Source organism: Mandrillus leucophaeus, unplaced genomic scaffold, assembly GCF_000951045.1.
Source record: "Mandrillus leucophaeus isolate KB7577 unplaced genomic scaffold, Mleu.le_1.0 Scaffold20, whole genome shotgun sequence".
NCBI lineage: Eukaryota > Metazoa > Chordata > Mammalia > Primates > Cercopithecidae > Mandrillus > Mandrillus leucophaeus.
In genome coordinates, this window is record NW_012102032.1 from 2,342,966 (window position 1) to 2,361,936 (window position 18,971).

At 38.7% G+C, this 18,971-nt stretch overlaps 1 protein-coding gene across 2 annotated transcripts in view; it reads right to left on the minus strand.

Annotated features, from left to right (window-relative positions):
* Positions 1–467: 467 nt before the first annotated feature.
* DHX40 (DEAH (Asp-Glu-Ala-His) box polypeptide 40) overlaps positions 468–18,971 on the minus strand; it is a 43,474-nt gene continuing 24,970 nt past the window's right edge. For both annotated transcript variants that reach the window (XM_011979178.1, XM_011979177.1), the window contains 6 exons: positions 9,874–9,988; positions 9,243–9,351; positions 6,146–6,240; positions 3,328–3,397; positions 2,838–3,066; positions 468–1,778 (listed from right to left, as the gene is read on the minus strand). In XM_011979178.1, coding sequence (XP_011834568.1) covers positions 1,639–1,778; positions 2,838–3,066; positions 3,328–3,397; positions 6,146–6,240; positions 9,243–9,351; positions 9,874–9,988 — 758 coding nt within the window. In that variant the 3' untranslated portion in view covers positions 468–1,638. The remainder of the gene's footprint in view (positions 1,779–2,837; positions 3,067–3,327; positions 3,398–6,145; positions 6,241–9,242; positions 9,352–9,873; positions 9,989–18,971) is intronic.

Sequence of the window (18,971 nt, forward strand, 5' to 3'; positions counted from 1 at the left end):
TAAATGTTGAACTACAGAAAAATGCCATAAAGGACATTACCAAAACAACTGATATAATTTGAGTGTGATGTGTAGATTCAGAATGTTTGCTTAATATTTACTAAACTAGAAGAGCTTTCATTCCAAGAATCCACACACACTCCCACCACGTCTAAGGAAACGCCCTTACACAATACACCTGAGAAGAGAGACTGACAGAACTAAATGATTAATATGTGCTAATAACACTGTCTAGAGCACTAAAAATAAAAATGAACAAATTAAAACACTGGAAAGGTTTGGAGAAACCATCATCACTCACCTTACTTTAGGGACAAATACATGAATTTGGGTCCTTGTGATTTTTGATAAAGATTTCAAGTTTCTATTATTGAACATAAAACTAGATTCCAAAGGAAATTAGAAGAGTTATTGATAAAAAATTTAGATTCTTAACTTTTACACAAAATATCTAAAAACACACATTATACTGTCTTTTGAATTTTAATGACACTAATAGCTTTATTTAACAAACATTGAGTGACTACTATGTGCAAAGCACTATGCTAGGTGCATGAAAGATACAAAGATGAAAATAGACAGTCCCTGCCCACGAGGAGCGTATAATCTAGTGAGGGAGACAAATACACAAATAACTAGAATACAAGGCAGTAAACAAGAGTGGGCAAGTGCTGAGTGTGGCCTGAGTGTGATACTAACTAGCCTCAAGGTTCCAATTTGAAACATGATGAAATAGTGTTGCCTGCTTTGAAAATCCCATCCCAAGTTTGGCATAATGGAAGTTAAATGGCCCTTCCCAAGCAGGTGGAAATAACAGAGTAGGCCAGGTGGAGGGGCTGCTTGAAAGTACTATCACACCTACATACATGGTGCTGATATAAGTACGTAGGTACAGCTAAAAAAGAACTTATATGTGTGTGTATATATATATATATATCATCTGTCCTTTGGTTAATGGCTATAGCTACTGTTTTAAACAATATACTTTGATATAAAAAGGAATTTGTATAATCCCAGAAAAATCAATTTAAGGATTAATATTAATTCAAGAAAGAATCCTGCCATAGGCAATTTTATTTACTAACTGATTAAGTCTTTTCTCTAAGTATCTATAAAGCTCTGTAGCAATTAAATGGTTAGACATCTAAGTATTGCTGAGTAGAAACCTCTTATGTTCAGCCTTCTGAAAGAAATGGTCACATACCTGATATATAGCACTATTCTAACAGCAACAAGAAGGCCTTAAAGAGATTTTAAGGAAAATAATTTTTAATGCTTCAATGCAAATGGAGTACACGCTGATTAAATACAACTCAATGTTCTTTGAAAACATCTCAATGACAGCGTTTGATACCAGTTAAGGCCAGCAAAACTGTACTGAGGAAAATATTACATGTACTGTCTTTCATTGGTTTCATGTATCATTGCTTATGACTATGGCAACCCAATCTTTTCTTTGACAATTGCATTTATGGGAACTGATGAGCTTTGATTTATGAGCTTTGATTTGCTTTAGTTCATAGGCCAATAACAAGTGCTGACCACTTCCTCTTGGTAGTGCTGTCTGAAATAACTGGCAAAGTAGAAGCACATTTCCTGGCTGCTTTTCCTACTTCCTGAATTGGAGGATTCACCACTTTAGCCTGTTTCCTTCCGTGTGTCACTGTGGTCCTGGGTCCTCTGCTGCTTTCTCTCAAGGAAACGAGCCCGTGCATCAGATATGGATTTGTCATCATTTCTTCTTTGCATTTTCTTTAAGACGTCTTTTGATATTCCATCTGAAAACATTATAAATTAATCCAATAAAACTTAGCTTTGAGAATCAGTACTAGAAATGTTAAAAGAAAGAGAAGCCCTGATTTTTCAATGTTAACAAAGTAAAAAGAATAAAGAGAAAATTAAATTTTGCCCTTTCAAAAGCAATGTAGTCTATGGTTACAAAATTAAGAGCACCAAGGTCAATGAGTCAGAAAAACTGATCCTAATTCAAGCATGTGGCACAGTGTTATAATACTGTAATAAAACACCTAGTGGCTAACATTTCTAAAGATTTTTCTATGATTTCTTGGGCAAAACTCTTCACCATTCTATTTTTCAGTGATGTCAAATAAAGAAAATACAACATGCTTCATGATTCAACCTCAAAAAGCTTTACTAAAAAGTTTTCTGTATATGTGAGCTGATAAACTTTCTGTCCTATTTCAGTACCACCACTATTTATGCCTCCCAATCAGGGTCCTAATATTTCATACAAAAAGCCCCTTGGATATACAAAATTAGCCAGGCATGGTGGCGCATGCCTGTAATCCAGCTACTCAGGAGGCTGCGGCAGGAGAATAGCTTGAACTGGGAGGTGGAGGCTGCAGTGAGCCAAAATCGTGTGTCTCAAAGAAAAAGAAAGACTAGAGAGAGAGAGAGAGAGAGCACCCCTTGGAAACAAAGGGAATTCTGAGTTAATAATGCACAAATCATATATATATATGTATGTATATATGTGTGTGTGTGTGTGTGTATATATATATATTTTAGAGATAGTGCCTCACTCTGTCACCCCCAGGCTGGAGTGCACTGGTGAAATGACAGTTCACTGCAGCCTCAAACTCCTGGGTTCAAGCGATCTTCCTGCTTCAGCCTCCCAAGTCACTGGGACTATAGGTGCACACCAACATGGCTGGCTAATTTTCTTTTTTTTCTTTTTTTTTTTTTTTTTTTGATAGAGATGGGGTCTCACCACATTGCCCAGGTCGGTCACAACATTTTTATAAACAAAAATAGTAAAGTACTACTAGGAAGCAGTATGGCATAGTGCTTAAAAATAGAACAAATGATTTACTCACCCTTTAGCTGCTTTACATTTTCCTTATTTGTCCATCTCCTTCTTGCATCTTCTCTCACTTCACGTCGGGCCACACTGCTCAAATCATGTGCGTTAAACTCATGCAACTTGGGTAACAAGTCTCTTACCCATTCATAACGGATTGGGCATACAATTCTTGCGTAGACTTTGGTGGTAACCAATACCTCATGAAAAATGATCCATTCAAGTTTGGTTTCCTGTTCATGAAGCTATACAAAACATTTCTTTTAAAGATGATAACTCAATAACCTGCCCTATTCCACATTAGACCAACCAGATAGTCCAAACCCTTCTCAATTAATTCCTATCTTCTTCAATCAGGAGGCATGGGCCAACCAATACCCTTATAGATCTATGTAATATAGATATATGTACATTTAACCCCAAAGTGAAAAGTAGAAGACATTTGTATATTACTTATTTCTACAACTTTACAAATTTCTTCCCTTTATTAAAAATGAACTACTTACTGCTGAGGAAGGATGAATGTGAACTGGGCTTCCACGCCCATCCATTGTGCAAAATGTTCTCCCAACAGATCTATAAATAGAAAAACAAAATGATAAAGACTACAACAGTAAAGCAATGAAGTAAATGAAGCATTACATTCAGCAATGAACAATTACAGTATGTTCTATTACGAAGAGCATTATAAGCAGAGGCTTACATTTATTCAACTGTCACTACAACCTCTGTACCAATTCATCTTAATTATACAAGTTAAACAGTCACTACAATTAGGTATAAGGAATCAGTAGTAATATTAACAATAATCTGTGAGCTTTGAGAGCCAGGAACTTTATTAAAAGGTCAAACCTGAAACTCAAATAAATTAGCTAGACTTCTCAAGATCACCAGCGCTAACGCATGGTAAAACCAAGTCCTAAACGGTTCTTCTGTCTTAAATACGGTTTATGTTATATTATGCTGCATCTCTTTTTAAAGGGATGATTTTTCACTACTCTAGAACTTGACAATTAATCTATCATTTTTCTAATTCATGCCCTTATTTTCTTCTACATTTCCCTACCTATCATTCCAAAAAACTTGTCAAAATAATAACCCCAGTTCATCATAATTTATTTCCTATAGTACTTTGTATGTATACATAGTATAACCCAGATCAGACTGCATTGTAATTATTCACTTACATATCTGTACCCTCCATTAGACTCAGGTATCATCAAGAATGATGTAAGGACTTATGTTACTCTACCTTTCTATTTTTAGTACCTGCCCAGTGTTTGGCATACAGCGGGTAATCAAGACATACCATATTTTTAAAAGTGTGAAACAATCGGAATTTACAGAAAAGTTGCAAGTAAAAAAACCTTTTTTTTTTTTGTTGAGGTGGAGTCTCGCTCTGTCGCCCAGGCTGGAGTACAACAGCACGATCTGGGCTCACTGCAAGCTCTACCTCCCAGGTTCACCCCATTATCCTGCCTCAGCCTCCCGAGTAGCTGGGAATACAGTCACCTGCTACCACACCCAGCTAATTTTTTTTGTATTTTTAGTGGAGACAAGGTTTCACCATGTTAGCCAGGGTGGTCTCGATCTCCTGATCTTGTGATCCAGCCACCTCAGCCTCGCAAAGTGCTGGGATTATAGGCGTGAGCCACCGTGCCCGACCAAAAAAATATTTTTTACCTGAATCATTTGACAGTAAGCTGCCAACCTAATACCCCATCATCCCCAAATACTTGAGTGTGCACTTCCCACAATCAACAATCAAGAACATTCTCTGACATGACTATAAGCATCAAAACCAGAAAATTAACACTGATACATTACTAACATCTAATCCTCAGACCCCACTGACATTTCACTGAATGTCTTAATATCCTTTATAGCAAAAGGATGTAATTCAGAAGCATACATTGCCTTTATTTTTCATTTCCCTTTGGTCTCCTTCATTCTGGAATACTTCCTCAGTCTTTGACTTTCATGATCTTGGCACCCTTAAAGATGTCAAGGCTAGTTACTGTGTGGTATGTCACTCAATTTGAGTTTGTCTGTTTCAGGATGATTAGATTCAGGTTATGCATCTTTAGCAGAAATATCACAGACATAATGCTGTGTTTTTCTCATTGTATCCTATTAGGAAGAACATGATTTTGATTTACTTCATTATGTTCACTTTGATTGCTTGATTTAGGTAGCATATACCAGGAATCTCCACTGTAAAGTTACTTTTTGCTTTTGTAATTAACAAAAATTTTATGGAGAGGTGCTTGTAAACAATTCCATTTCTCATTAAACTTTTACTCCTTTATTTATACCACGATAGACATATGATTTCACATTTTATTAAGTCCATAATAATCCACTATTATCATTACTTATTTTGATGCTTAAAGTGTCTCATATTTGATCACTTGGGGCCTCTTCATGCTGGCTCCTATATTCTTCTGACATAGCCTCAACCTTTGGTAATCACTTATTTGCTGGCAAAACAATATGTTCTGGGCTCATCTTGGATTTTCCCAGCCCCATTTCTCCAAAGACCCCTGATTCCTTTAAGTGGCAGATGGATGTCCCAAGTCAAGATCTGGGCACTACATCTATTCATTGTTATTATCTCAGAGCTAGGGCATATATACATATAAATATTTACATACATACAAAGACACATATATACACCCACTAACATCTATTTTTATTCCAGTGTCCGTCCATGCATCCATCTATAATGAAACCCATAACTTCATAATGATACTCTGAAATTTCAATCCAACAGCACAGAGATCATTCCTATTTTCTCACTTTCAGTATTTCTAACTCCCTTCACCATTATCACTTACAGAGTTATGTGATCACTTCCTCTGTATTTAATGAATCTCCATCACCATCACTGTTGCCCTTTATCTATAAAGATGCCTTCCTCACTACACTCAGATTGATGCCCCAAACCAAATAACCCCTCCCTACCCTTGCTCAAGCCCTAACACTCCATGCCAAGCTACCCTTCCTCAGGGATGCTATGCTCAACCTACTTGGCTTTCACACTATAGACAGGGCCACCCCTCTGTAAGAAAACTCTTGTTACTTGCCTTAAGTGAAGATAACCCATGCTGGACAGCCACCCTACAAACATACCCCTCCTACCCTACTTGAGCTCTAATACCACATTCTGAGCCACTGCAGCTGTCCCTGGTCATTGTAATTCACATCATAATCATCACAGAGCTTAAATCAAATCTTCAATGTTTAATATTAAATAGTCCAATATTATAGTTAGTCAAATACAGTATTATATCTTGATCCATCTCTCAAGTCCTTATTGCTTACCTTCGAGCTACATTTTTGAAATAGCCTGCACAAAGACACCTTCGTAGTACTTCATGTTTAGGGCCTTCAAAGGTCTCTCTTGGGAAATCACTTTGCTGTAAAAAGAATATATAGAGTGGTAAATCTCACAGTACAATTTGAAATAATCTTTTATTTTGAAAAACCCCCATTTCTAAAGACCTCTGTTTCTGGCCAACATAGATTAAGACAGACCAGATTTACCCTTCCACCTAAAACCAAAAAAATGGACAAAACATATGAAATAATGATTTCCAAAACACTGTAATATCAGGCAATAAAGGACAGAGACAGGAAATAAATGCAGTACGCCCAACAACTGCCCCAACTTCAGCCTTAAGAAAGACTGCAGACCAAGATAGAGGGAAGTGAAGCCCAGATGGAACTCAGAGAACTCCCTGGGTTAGAGAGACAAAGCTGGGAGTCCAGGAAGAGCAACATGGCTAGAATCACAGGCCAAGAGTTCAGGAGAGAAGAGAAGTGTACAAAGACACAACTCCAGAGAGATGCAGAAGGTCCTCCTCAAGTGTTGAGCTGAATAGTGATTAGCACATGAATGTGAGGAAACTACCAGCCCAAGAAAAGAACCACTTAAAAGGATAAGAAGTAAGGGCATGGTGTTTTCACAGGGCTAGTAATGGTGCCTGTTCCTATAAGCCACATGAAAATACTACACCACAATAATTCGTGTGATGTTAGGAGGAGTACTCAGATGGGCCTTGCCTCAGTAGAGGGGAATAACTAGCACTGCACTTAGCACTGCTCTGATTCCACCTAACAAATCATGCAAGCAAGACCCAAAAAGAAAGATCAAAGACCATTTTCAAGTAACTAGAACACAAAAATATCCAGCACCCAACAAGGTGAAATTCACAATGTTTGGCATCCGCTGAAAAATTATCAGGTATGATGTAAAGCAAAAAAGCACAATCCATAATGAGAACATCAATCAAAATCAACCTAGAACTGACACAGATTTAATTATATTTTATTATAATTTTCTGTATAGCTGGATTACGTATGTTCAAAAAGTAGAGACCTGAAAAATAAAATGTAAAAATTTAAAGACTGAAATCCAACATCTGGAAGTGAAAATACAACACCTGAGATGACAAATATACTAGATGGGATTAATGGCAGATTAGACTAGACACTGCAGGAGAAAAGATTAATGAACTTGAAGACAAGGCAAACAGAAAACATTCGCAGCGAAACAGAGAAAGTATAATAGTGGTTTCCAGAGGTTGGAGAAAGAAGATAATGGGTAGGTTTTTTTGTTTTTGTTTTGAGTCAAGGTCTTACTCTGTCACCCAAGCCGGAGTGAAGTTCTGTGATCACAGCTCACTGTAGCCTGGATCTTCTAGGCTCAAGCAATCCTCTACCGCAGCCTACTGAGTAGCTGAGACTACAGGTGTGTGACACAACCCCTGGCCAATTTTTTTTTTTTTTTTAGTAGAGACAAGGTCTCGCTGTGTTGCCCAGGCTGGTCTCAAACTTGCTGGGCTCAAGTGATCCCCCTACCTCGGCTTCCCAAAGTGCTAGAATTATAGGCGTGAGCTACCATGCCCTGTCGGGAATGGGGAGTTATTGTTGAATGGTTATGGAGTTTTATTATAGTATGGGATGATAAAAAAAGTTCTGGAGATGGAGAAGTGGTAAGGGTTGCACAACATTGTGAATGTTTTAAGTGTACACTGACCTGTACACATAAAAACAGTAAAAAAAATTTTTTTTTGAGACACGGTGTTGCTCTGTTGCCCAGGCTAGAGTGTGGTGGCATCATACCTCACTGCAACCTCGAACTCCTGGGCTCAAGTGATCCTTCTGCCTCAGCCTCATGAGTAGCCAACACTACAGGTGTGTGCCAACATAACCAGCTAATTATTTTAATTTTTTGTAGAGACAGGTCTCACTGTTTCTCAGGCTGGTCTTGAACTCCTGGCCTCAAGTGGTCGTCCCACTTTGGCCTCCCAAAGCATTGGGATTACAGGGGTGAATCACCAATGCCCAGTAGAGGTAAATTTTATATTAAATATTTTACCAAAATAAGATATGTAAATTGAAAAATAATCATGAGGAGTAAAAGATGCCAGACAAAGAGCATATGCTGTTTGATCCATTTATGTAAGATGCTAGTAAATGCAAACTTATATACAGTAAGTCCTCAATGTCAATAAGTTCTTAAAAACTGTAAAGTTAAGCAAAATTTTTAAGATTTTTTTTTTTCTCATCAGTGTTAAAACAATGGTGAATAAAGCAATATTTTTCTAGGGCCTGCTGTATATCATTTTGCTTAAAGTCACAGTTTCCAAGAAACTACTGATGACATTAAGTGAGGACTTACTGGATAATGACAGAGAGCAGATCAGTGGTTACCTGAGTAGGTGAGGCAGGAGGGCCTGCTAGGTGAGACAATGGATTATGACAGGGAATGAGGCCAGGTGCAGCGGCTTATGCCCATAATCCTAGCACTTTGGGAGGCCAAGGCAGGTGGATCACTTGAGGTCAGGAGTTCGTTGAGACCAGCCTGGCCAACATGGCAAAACCCCGTCTCTACCAAAACTACAAAAATTAGCTGGGCATGGTGATGCAAGCCTGTAATCCCAGCTACTTGGGAGGCTGAGGCAGGAGAACTGCTTAAACCTAGGAGGCGGAGATTGCAGTGAGCCAAGATCATGCCACTGCACTTCAGCCTAGGTGACACACTGAGACTCCGCCTCAAAAAAGAAAAAAAGGGAGGGAATGGGAAAACTGGAAGATGATGGATATGTCCCATTATCTTGATAACTGTTTTATGCGAATGTCAAAACTCATCAAAGTGTGTATCTTAAATATGTGTAGGTTATTGCACGTCAATTATATATCAGGAAAGCAATTTTTAAATATCTTCATTTCTGCACATACAATTCTTTTATTACTACTAGGAATCTTTCATGGGGTCAGGGAGATGGCTGTACATAGAAACAAACAGAAAGGAAGGGTGGTAGAATAGAAAGGGTGCTAATGTACATCAATGAAAATTCAATATGAAATATTTAGGTCCAAAATGCTATTCCAAAAAAAAAATTACGGCAATCACCTGTTTAAGCTTCCTGATTAGTTCTCGAAGTTGAGCTTCCACACGAAATGCAGAAAATAAGCACCTCCAATGAATCCAATGTTTTTGGCACCATGAAGCTGGAGCTCCACTGCAAAACAAAAAACTGGTATCTTTAAAATATCTTCTCTAAGTAAAAGACAATCTAAAATTCTCATTTCTATTACAAAAGTGGAAACCCATAAACAACTGTCAGTTCCTTCAGGAGACCTGTCCAAGTACTAAAAAAATTTTAGGAAATTTGAAAAAAACAATTAAATTAATGAGGGTGCCCCTGACTAAATTAAAAAATAATTTGTAAATGAATTTCTTTACTTATATATGCAATAGCAAATATTCAATCATTTTTTAATGTAGACTACCTATATAGAAGCAAAATTCTATAAGGTCATTTTCAGGAAAGGTTTGAAGAGAAAAGAAGATAATCAGTATTATATAATAAATGCCTACTAAGCAACAGTCATCTGACATAGATAACTTCACTGAAATTCAAAATACCTTAAAGTCAATATCATCTTGTGACACTGAACTTTAGTGTCACAAGCCACATAGGTACATATTGGAACCATACATCAAACTGACATTTTCCAGGACAAAGGACTACCTTACATACCTTGATTTGCATTGTTCAAAGATGACAGCTAAAGTTGCAAAGTCATTAAATCCTCCAGCTTTAGTTGCCAATTCTCGATGTCTCTGTTCTGCTTCCTTCTGGTACTCTGGATCAACTAAAAGAATTGGAGAGGCAATTCAGTTATACTTTACAGTAAGTGCCGACAATCACTTTGTTTTCAAAAACTTATTAAAATCTGCCTCATCCTCTAGGGTGAAGTAAGGTAGAACTATATTAACTCTTCTTAACTCCTCTTGGGAAGCTCTAATTTCTCCCACAATTCCTTTTTTTCTTTTAATATCACTTTGGAGATTTTACCTGAATAACAACATTATTTCTCCCAATCTATTTGTCTTTTTAAAATAGTATTTGTAATTTACTTTTTAAATTAGTTTTGTTATAAGAGTAATCCATGCTTACAGTTAAAAAAAAGAAATGTAATGGTATAAAAAAATATTATGTGAAAGTTCAATGTTCCCCAGTCACACTACCCATAAAACAATCTTCAAGGCTAACTACTGTTCATTATTTAGTGTGTGTCCTTCCAGGTAATTTCTATGTATATACAAGCATATGTACATAGTGTTTCATTTTTCTATAAATGGAATATATAATCTGAAAATGTTTATTCATTTAACAACAGCTCCATATCAGTACATATAGAATTATTCATTCTCAAAAATAGCAATATAGGGTCAGGTGTGGTAGCTCACGCCTGCAATCCCAGCAATTTGAAAGGCCAAGGGAAGTACATCAATTGAGCCCAGGAGGTCAAGACAAGTCTAGGCAACAAAGCAAGATCCTGTCTCTACAAAAACTACAAAAATTAGCCAGGCATGGTGATGCACGCCTGTAGTCCCAGCTACTCAGGAGGCTGAGGTGGGAGGATCACTTGAGCCTAGGAGGTTGAGGCTACAGTGAGCTGTGATCACATCACTGCACTTTGGCCTGGGTAACAGAGTGAAACCTTGTCTAAAGAAAAAAAAAATGATACGGTATTCCCCAGGAGTATGGGGAACATAACACAATTTAACCAGTTCTTATTTATCCAATTCCCAATTGTGGGCAATTAGACATGATCTCCATATATACAGAACTGACCTACTACGAACAATTTCTTTTTTAATGTAATATTGAAGTATAACATGCATACAGAAAATTACACAGGACATAAGTGTGTAGCTCAATTAATATTCACAAACATAACATACCAATGTACCCAGATCAACAAACAGTATCACTAGCATCTCAACAGCCCCCCTTTATGCCCTCCTTCGAGTAACTACCCATTCCCTTCCACAAGAGTAACTATATCCTGACTTCTAATCCTACAGATGGATTTTGCTCATTTTTAACCTTTGTATAAATGAATCATATAATATGTACTTGATATGTCTGTTTTCTCTTGCTCAACATTATATTTTTGAGATTTATCTGTTACTGACTTTGATACCACTTCCCCTGACCCCATTCAGGACCGATGTGCTCTCTGATTGCCCAAATTCCCCATATAGCACTTTATCCAGGGCTAATCTTTCAGAGTCCCATTTTTTCAAAACTGCATAGGGATCCTTCCTTCGATCTAACACGTCACATCACAATTCCTATTCCCTATACTTATCACAGCTAGATTTAGCAGAGGCACAATGTTGCCTGATTCCAGGGAGCAGCATTTACTATAGAATACAGTGTGAATCTGCAAAGCAGCAGTTCCTGTTACTAGGAGGAAAGCAATTTGATTAAACACTGATGAAGGTATAAAGTCTTCTATCTTATGCTTTAAGTAGCTTCCAACTATGTTACCTAGGTAACAACTGAATGAAGCAGCTAGAAACAATAAAAAAAAAAAAAAGAATATGATTTATCTCAGACCATACAAATGACCCTGGTAAGGAAAATATATAAATGATTATTAATCTCCATTTCTTGAACTGCTCAGGGATACTAATTTTGTTTTTTGGTTTTTTTTTGTTTGTTTATTTTGTTTCGTTTTTTGAGACAGAGTCTCACTATGTTGCCCAGGCTGGAGTGCAGTGGTGCAATCTTGGCTCACTGCAACATCCACCTCCCAAGTTCAAGCAACTCTCCTGTCTCAGCCTCCCAAGCAGCTGGGACTACAGGCACACACCACCACACCCAAATAATTTTTAAATTTTTTAGTAGAGATGGGGTTTCACAATATTGGCCAGGTTGGCCTACAACTCCTGACCTCAGGTGATTCGCCCACCCCAGCCTCCCAGAGTGCTGCGATTACAGGCTTGAGCCAACACGCCAGCCAGGGATACTAATTTTTAACCCAAAATATTTCATTTCAAGCACCTAACTGCCGTCCCCCAGAAGATATCATGCCAAAAATCAAACTGCACTAGACTCCAGCATCAACCCCATCCTGGCTCTCAACACTAGGAGGCAAGCCTACCTATGAGTCAGTGCCTCCTGGAATCCCTAGAATCACGGCACCATGCAGTCTGTGTTTGCATGCATTTTTGATAAATTTTAACTTTTTATAATAGATTTGTATATATTTTATGGTAGTAAATTATAAAATAGACTAGTACTGGAATAGGAATTAAAAGAAATTAAAGACTGTATAAGCAAAAACTCAGTTGTATGTAAGAAAACCTACTTCCCCCTGAGGAAGAGAAAGAGATGGAGTCCTTTAAAATTAACTGATTGTTTTTCTCTCTGTGGCTAGTGAGCCTTATCTCTCCCATTCCCAGGCATTGTGAAGACTCGGTTTCTCCAGCTGTGCAGCTGTAAGGTCACTAGACAGATAATCTCAAGTCGTAAAACATGTTGTTCCTTGAAAAGTAAGAAATAAAGTAATGCATGTCTTAATTAAATAACTGTCTTTGTTTCTCGCTTCTATAATATGCCTCCCCCTGCACAGATCTCCCCCCACCCCACGAAATGCTTAAAAGGTAGCTTGACTCTTTGTTCAGGGCTCAGTCCTTTGGATGTTAATCCAACTGAGTCAGTGCACCTAAATAATTAAGTAAGTCCTCCTCAACCCCTCAGTCTCTCTGATTCCTTAATTATCCCGCAGCATTTCCTACACATATTTTATGTTCTCATGACATATGTTTTCTTAATTTTTTTGATATTTCCAGGCTATGGAGTTCATCTGTGAGTTTTTTCAAAGTGTCACAAATCTCCGAAAACTTTTCCAATGTATTTATTGAAAAAACTGGCCGGGCACGTGGCTCACACTTGTAATCCCAGCACTATGGGAGGCCAAGGCAGGAGGATCACCTGAGGTTGGAAGTTTGAGACCAGTCTGACCAACATGGAGAAATTGCATCTCTACTAAAAATACAAAATTAGCCGGGCATGGTGGTGCATGTCTGTAATCTCAGCTACTCGGGAGGCTGACGCAGGAGAATCACCTGAACCTGGGAGGCGGAAGTTGCAGTGAGTTGAGATTGTGCCATTGCACTCCAACCTGGGCAACAAGAGCGAAATTCTGTCTCAAAAAAAAAAGAAAGAAAAAATCTACAAATAAGTAAACCTCCACAGTTCAAACCTGTGTGTTCAAGGGTCAACTGTATTGGGAATGGTAGTGTGACGAGTTAGGTAAAACTTCTTTTCTAGAGAGACATCTATTAAACTAGTCAAAATTACCAAAGACAATCATTCAAAGTCTCTGGAGATTGATTAAAAAGCTTCAGACAAGCCTAATCTATGGAATTCGGTAAGGACAGTAGGAAGAAGGTCCCACCCTCCACAGCTGTGTGTGTGGAAGGGCTATGCAAGAGCCTTCAGGGCAGCCTGAAAGCGGCAACTTTTCCCTGACTCCTTAAATGCTACTCAGTAGGGAAGATCAAAGTGTAATAGCTAATGACAGCTTATGCAGTCCTCTATTCCCCACAGCTCTGTGTTGCAGAAGAGTTGTTCCACTGGATTCAGCAGCTCAGTGGTAGTTCCCACTACTCCCAGTTTCCTAGAGCTATTCCAGGTTTGTATGTTTGCAACCAGTGAACATCCAGAGATTGCATCTCACAAGGCTTTGTGCTGAGGAAGATGCAAAGTGAGCCACAGTATCAGCTCCTAACTCCCCAACCCCAAGCTTCTGCTATTTAGGGAGGACCCAGATAGGATAGCCAGTGAATAACAGGCCCCCATTACCACCACCACCCTCTCCACCTCCTGCTTCATAGCACAGAGATTGTTTCCAGGAAAGGATGGGGAAAGGATTATCAAAGACTGGCAATATCTTGCCCCTGCCGAGGTGCCCAACTTTATTTGGATCAAGACTACGGAGCAATTTATGCCCTGGGCACCGTCAAAAACAAAAGAGCCAGCAGCTAGCAATCAGTGGTGACTAATAACTTGCTGTGACACCAATAGAGACAGACCAGTCAAAAATCCAATGGAGAAATCGGTGAAGGAAAGAGAGACCTGCTAAGAGCATAGTCTTCCTGGTGTTCTAGAAGACTGTTCTCATGCCCAAAGCTAAGCCTTCTGAGAAGTAAATAGAGAAAGAACATCTGAGCCTCTACTCTTTAGCTGAACACAGTACAAATTTATCAGCTCCCTCAACCACAAATGTAGTCTCCGAACCACAAACACAGATTCAACAGTAAAAGGTGAAAACATCACTGGCTTAAATTAAAAGGCTTAGGTACAACCTCCGATGAATCACTGACCACTGGAGTTGACAAGGACAAAAAACAAAATGAAAACTGCCATAAAGGGACTCAACAGTAGATCTGGGCTGGCAGAAGAAAGAATCCATGAATTAAAGTTTTTTTTTTTTTTAATTTAAGACAAGGGGCTGGGCATGGTGGCTCACACCTGTAATCCCAGCACTTTGGGACGCCAAGGCAGGAGGATCACCTGAGGTCAGGAGTTTGAGACCAGCCTGGCCAACATGGCGAAACCTCATCTCTACTAAAATTACAAAAATTAGCCAGGCATGGGGATGCAAGCCTGTAATCCCAGCTACTTGAGAGGCTGAGGAAGGAGAATTGCTTGAACCCGGGAGGCAGAGGTTGCAGTGAGCCAAAATCATGCCACTGCACTCCAGCCTGGGCGACACAGTGAGACTCCGTTTCAAAAAGACATGGGCAAAATATTCTAACAGACACATCACAAAGGAAGACAGATAAATGGCCAATAAGCACATGAAAAAGTGCTCAACATTATTAGTTATCAGGAAAATACAAATTAAAACCACAAAGAGGTACATAATAGAATGTGTAAAATAAAAGTGACTGGCAATACCAAATGTTTAGAAGGGTGTTCAGTGCAAGCTGTACTCTCAAACACTGCTGATGGGATTTTTAAATGGTACAACTATTTAGGGAAAAGGTTGGCAGTTTCTTAAAGGTTCACATATACCTACTCAATGGCACAGCAAATTTCTTTCTTAGGTATTTACCTTATCTAAGAGAAATGAAAATAAACACCTACAAAATTTTTGTAGAAGAATGTTCAAAACAACTTTACTCAAAAATAGAACTAAACAAGAAACAAGTCAAATGTCCATCAACAGGATAATGCACAACTGTATATTCATAAAGTGGAATACTAGTCAACAATAAAAACAATAAAGTATTCATACATACAACAGTATGAATAAACCTAACATACATTATGTTGACCAAAAGAAGTTACACACAAGAAAGGAGAGTGTATAATTCTATTTATATGAAGTTTTGGGCTGGGCACGGCGGCTCACACCTGTAATCCCAGCACTTTGGGAGGCTGAGGCCGACGCTGACGGATCACCTGAGGTCAGGAGTTCGAGACCAGCCTAGCCAACACAGCGAAACATCATCTCTACTGAAAATACAAAAATTAGCCAGCCATGGTGTCGGGTGCCTGTAATCCCAGCTACTCGAGAGGCTGAGGCAGGACAACTGCTTGAACCCAGGAAGTGAAGGTTGCAGTGAGCCAAGATTGTGCAACTGCACTCCAGACTGGATGACAGAGCAAACTCTGTCTCAAAAAAAAAAAAAAAAAAAAATATCTATTTATATGAAGTTTCAGAAGAGGCAAACTAATCAGAAAAAAATAAGAAAAGTGTTTAACCAAAGGTAGGTAGAGTGATACCTAAGAAGTGGCACTAAGGGAACTTGCTAGAGTGATAAAAATGTTCTATATAGTGATAGGGCTTGGGTTATATGGGTATAAGCATTTTACAGAATTCATTGAATTATACACATAAAATTTATGCATTTCACTATATGCAAATTTTACCTAAAATTAACTGTAAACAAATATTAAACTGTAGTTATATAGGGTTGTTTTTCACAGTACTATAACTTACCATTTCTCAAACTACTTTCTGTAGATTCTAGGGAAAATGGACAATTTCAATATGGATACAATATTGTATTTTGTATCTTTTATATATATATATAGTATAGTAATATTGTATCAATGTTAAATTTCCAAACTTTAGGCTGTGCATAGTGGCTTATACCTGTAAACTCAGCACTTTGGGAGATCAAAGCAGAAGGACTGCTTGGGCCTAGGAGTTTGAGACCAACCTGGGCAACAAGACGAGACTTCATCTCTACAAAAAAAATTTAAAAAATTAGCCAGGCAGGGTAGCATATGCATGTGGTCCCAGCTATTAAGGAGGCTGAGGTGGGAGAATTGCTTGAGCCCAGGAGGTCAAGACTACAGTGAACCATGATCCCACCACTGCACTCACGCCTAAGCAACAGAGTGAGACTCTCTCTCAAACAAAACAAAACCATTTCTTAATTCTGATTAAGGTACTATGGTTAAATGAGAGATTGCCCTTGTTCTTGCCTAATATAGATGTAAACGTTTTGTGGTAAGGGAGCACAATGCTTCCAATTTATTCTTAAATGATTCAGAAAAAGAAAAAAATCCATTTATATATACATATATAGAGGGAGACAGAATAATAAAGCAAAGGGGGTAAAATGTTAAAAATTGCTGAAACTGCATAGAAGGTATAAAGGAATTCCTTTGTTATTCTTATTTGAAATTATATAAGAATAAATGTCACCCAAAAAAGGCTAACACCAGACTGATTTTATCTATTTAAATATTCCAACATGGAAAAAACATTTTTCTTTTTCTAGCCTTAAAAGACTATTATAGAGTAGGTCACCTTAATCCAACTTCTTGGTTTTACAAATGAAAAATGAAATCCAGAAAAGCTAGGGCCATGGTCAGATAATTAGGTAGTAGTGGAGCTGGACAGAACCCTGCACTCAATACTTCAATACTCTGTAATAGATTTTGAAATATTTTAGCTTCTCTCTTTCTCTCTGTTTCTCTCTCTCTCTCTCTCTCTCTCTCCCCCCCCCCCCCCCCCCCGTCTTTCTTTTTGGGGATGGAGTCTCACTCTGTCACCCAGGCTGGAGTGCAGTGTCATGATCTCAGCTCACTGCAACCTCCATCTCCTGGATTCAAGCAATTCTCCTGCCTCAGCCTCCCCAGTAGCTGGGAACACAGGTGCACGCCACGCCTAGCTAATTTTTATATTTTTAGTAGAGACAGGGTTTCACCATGTCAGCCAGGCTGGTCTCAAACTCCTGACCTCAGGTGATCCACCTGCCTCAGCCTCCCAAAGTGCTGGGATTACAAGTGTGAGCCAGCACACCTGGCCTATTTTTTGATTTCTTATTAGAGATGGGGTTGCCCAGGCTGGCCCTGATTTTGTGGGCTCAAGCAATCATCCCACCTCAGTCTCCCAAGGAGCTGGGATACCACTGTGCCCACCGGTATTTTTAGCTCTGATACTACCTCATGAAAACCAGTTAATATTACTTATTTTTACACAGCATTTTGTTAGAACAAAAAATTGCAATTAGGAGTATTACTAGAATTAAAATTCTGACACTTCAGACTGCAACTGCTGGGTGCAATGGCTCACGCCTGTAATCCCAGCACTTTACAAGGCCAAGGCTGGTGGGTCACTTGAGCTTAGGAGTTCGAGACCAGCCTGGGCAACAGAGTGAAACCCCATCTCTACAAAAATACAAAAAATTAGCCAGGCATAGTAGCAAGCACCTGTGGTCCCAGCTGCTCGGGAGGCTGAGGTGGGAGGATCACTTGAGCCTGGGAGGCAGAGGTTGCAATGAGCCAAGATCAGGCCACTGCATTCCAGCCTGGGCAACACAGTAAGACCTTATCTCAATAAAATTTAAAAATGTTTTAAATTAAAAAAAAAAAAAGATTGCAATCTATTTGAAATAGTACACTGATTATTTTTATAGAAAAATGTATCCTCCATTATAATCATGGCAATAATAAATTAATCCGGAACCGATACTTTCAGCCTACAAAGGGATAAAGCCAGTGAGCTAACACATTCTATTGTCTGCCTGCAGACAAGGTATCCTGTTCACTTGGAAGCTCCTTGAAAGAAAAAATTATTCCACTGCATGAAAACAAATCTAACATATGTCAAATTAAATTGTGTCCTATACTGACACACCAAGAAAAGAAAGAAGCAGAAGTTTAAAGACATGGAAACTTCAAAAGAATTCTCTAAGGATGTAAGGGCTAAACTACCTTTTTCTTTTGATTCTACAAAAAAAAAAAAAAGATTAGTATATTACTAATGTCCTATAAAAGCACTACCTTCCTTTACTAATGAAAGGAAATTAACTCTCGGCCAGGAACATTATATATTCTTTGTGCCAAAAAACTAACTTAAAGGATAACAAAATATAAAACTTGTTTATCCGGGCTGGGCGTGGTGGCTCATGCCTGTAATCCCATGGCCGAGGTGGGCGGATCACCTGAGGTCAGGAGTTCGAGACCAGCCTGACCAACACGGTGAAACCCCATCTCTACTAAAAATACAAAAATTAGCCGGGCATGGTGGTGCATGCCTGTAATCCCAGCACTTGGGAGGCTGAGGCAGGAGACTCACTTGAACCTGGGAGGAGGAGGTTGCAGTGAGTTGAGATCACACCATTGCACTGCAGCCTGGGCAACAAGAGTGAAACTCCATCTCAAAAACAACAACAACAACAAAACTTGTTTATCCTTAGTTTTCTGTCCTAGGACTAAGGCATGGTAAACCCTCAGCAAATGCTCAGTGAATTACTGGCAGTCTAAATAAATGAAGAGATATTCCATGTACATGGATAGGAAGACAATACTGT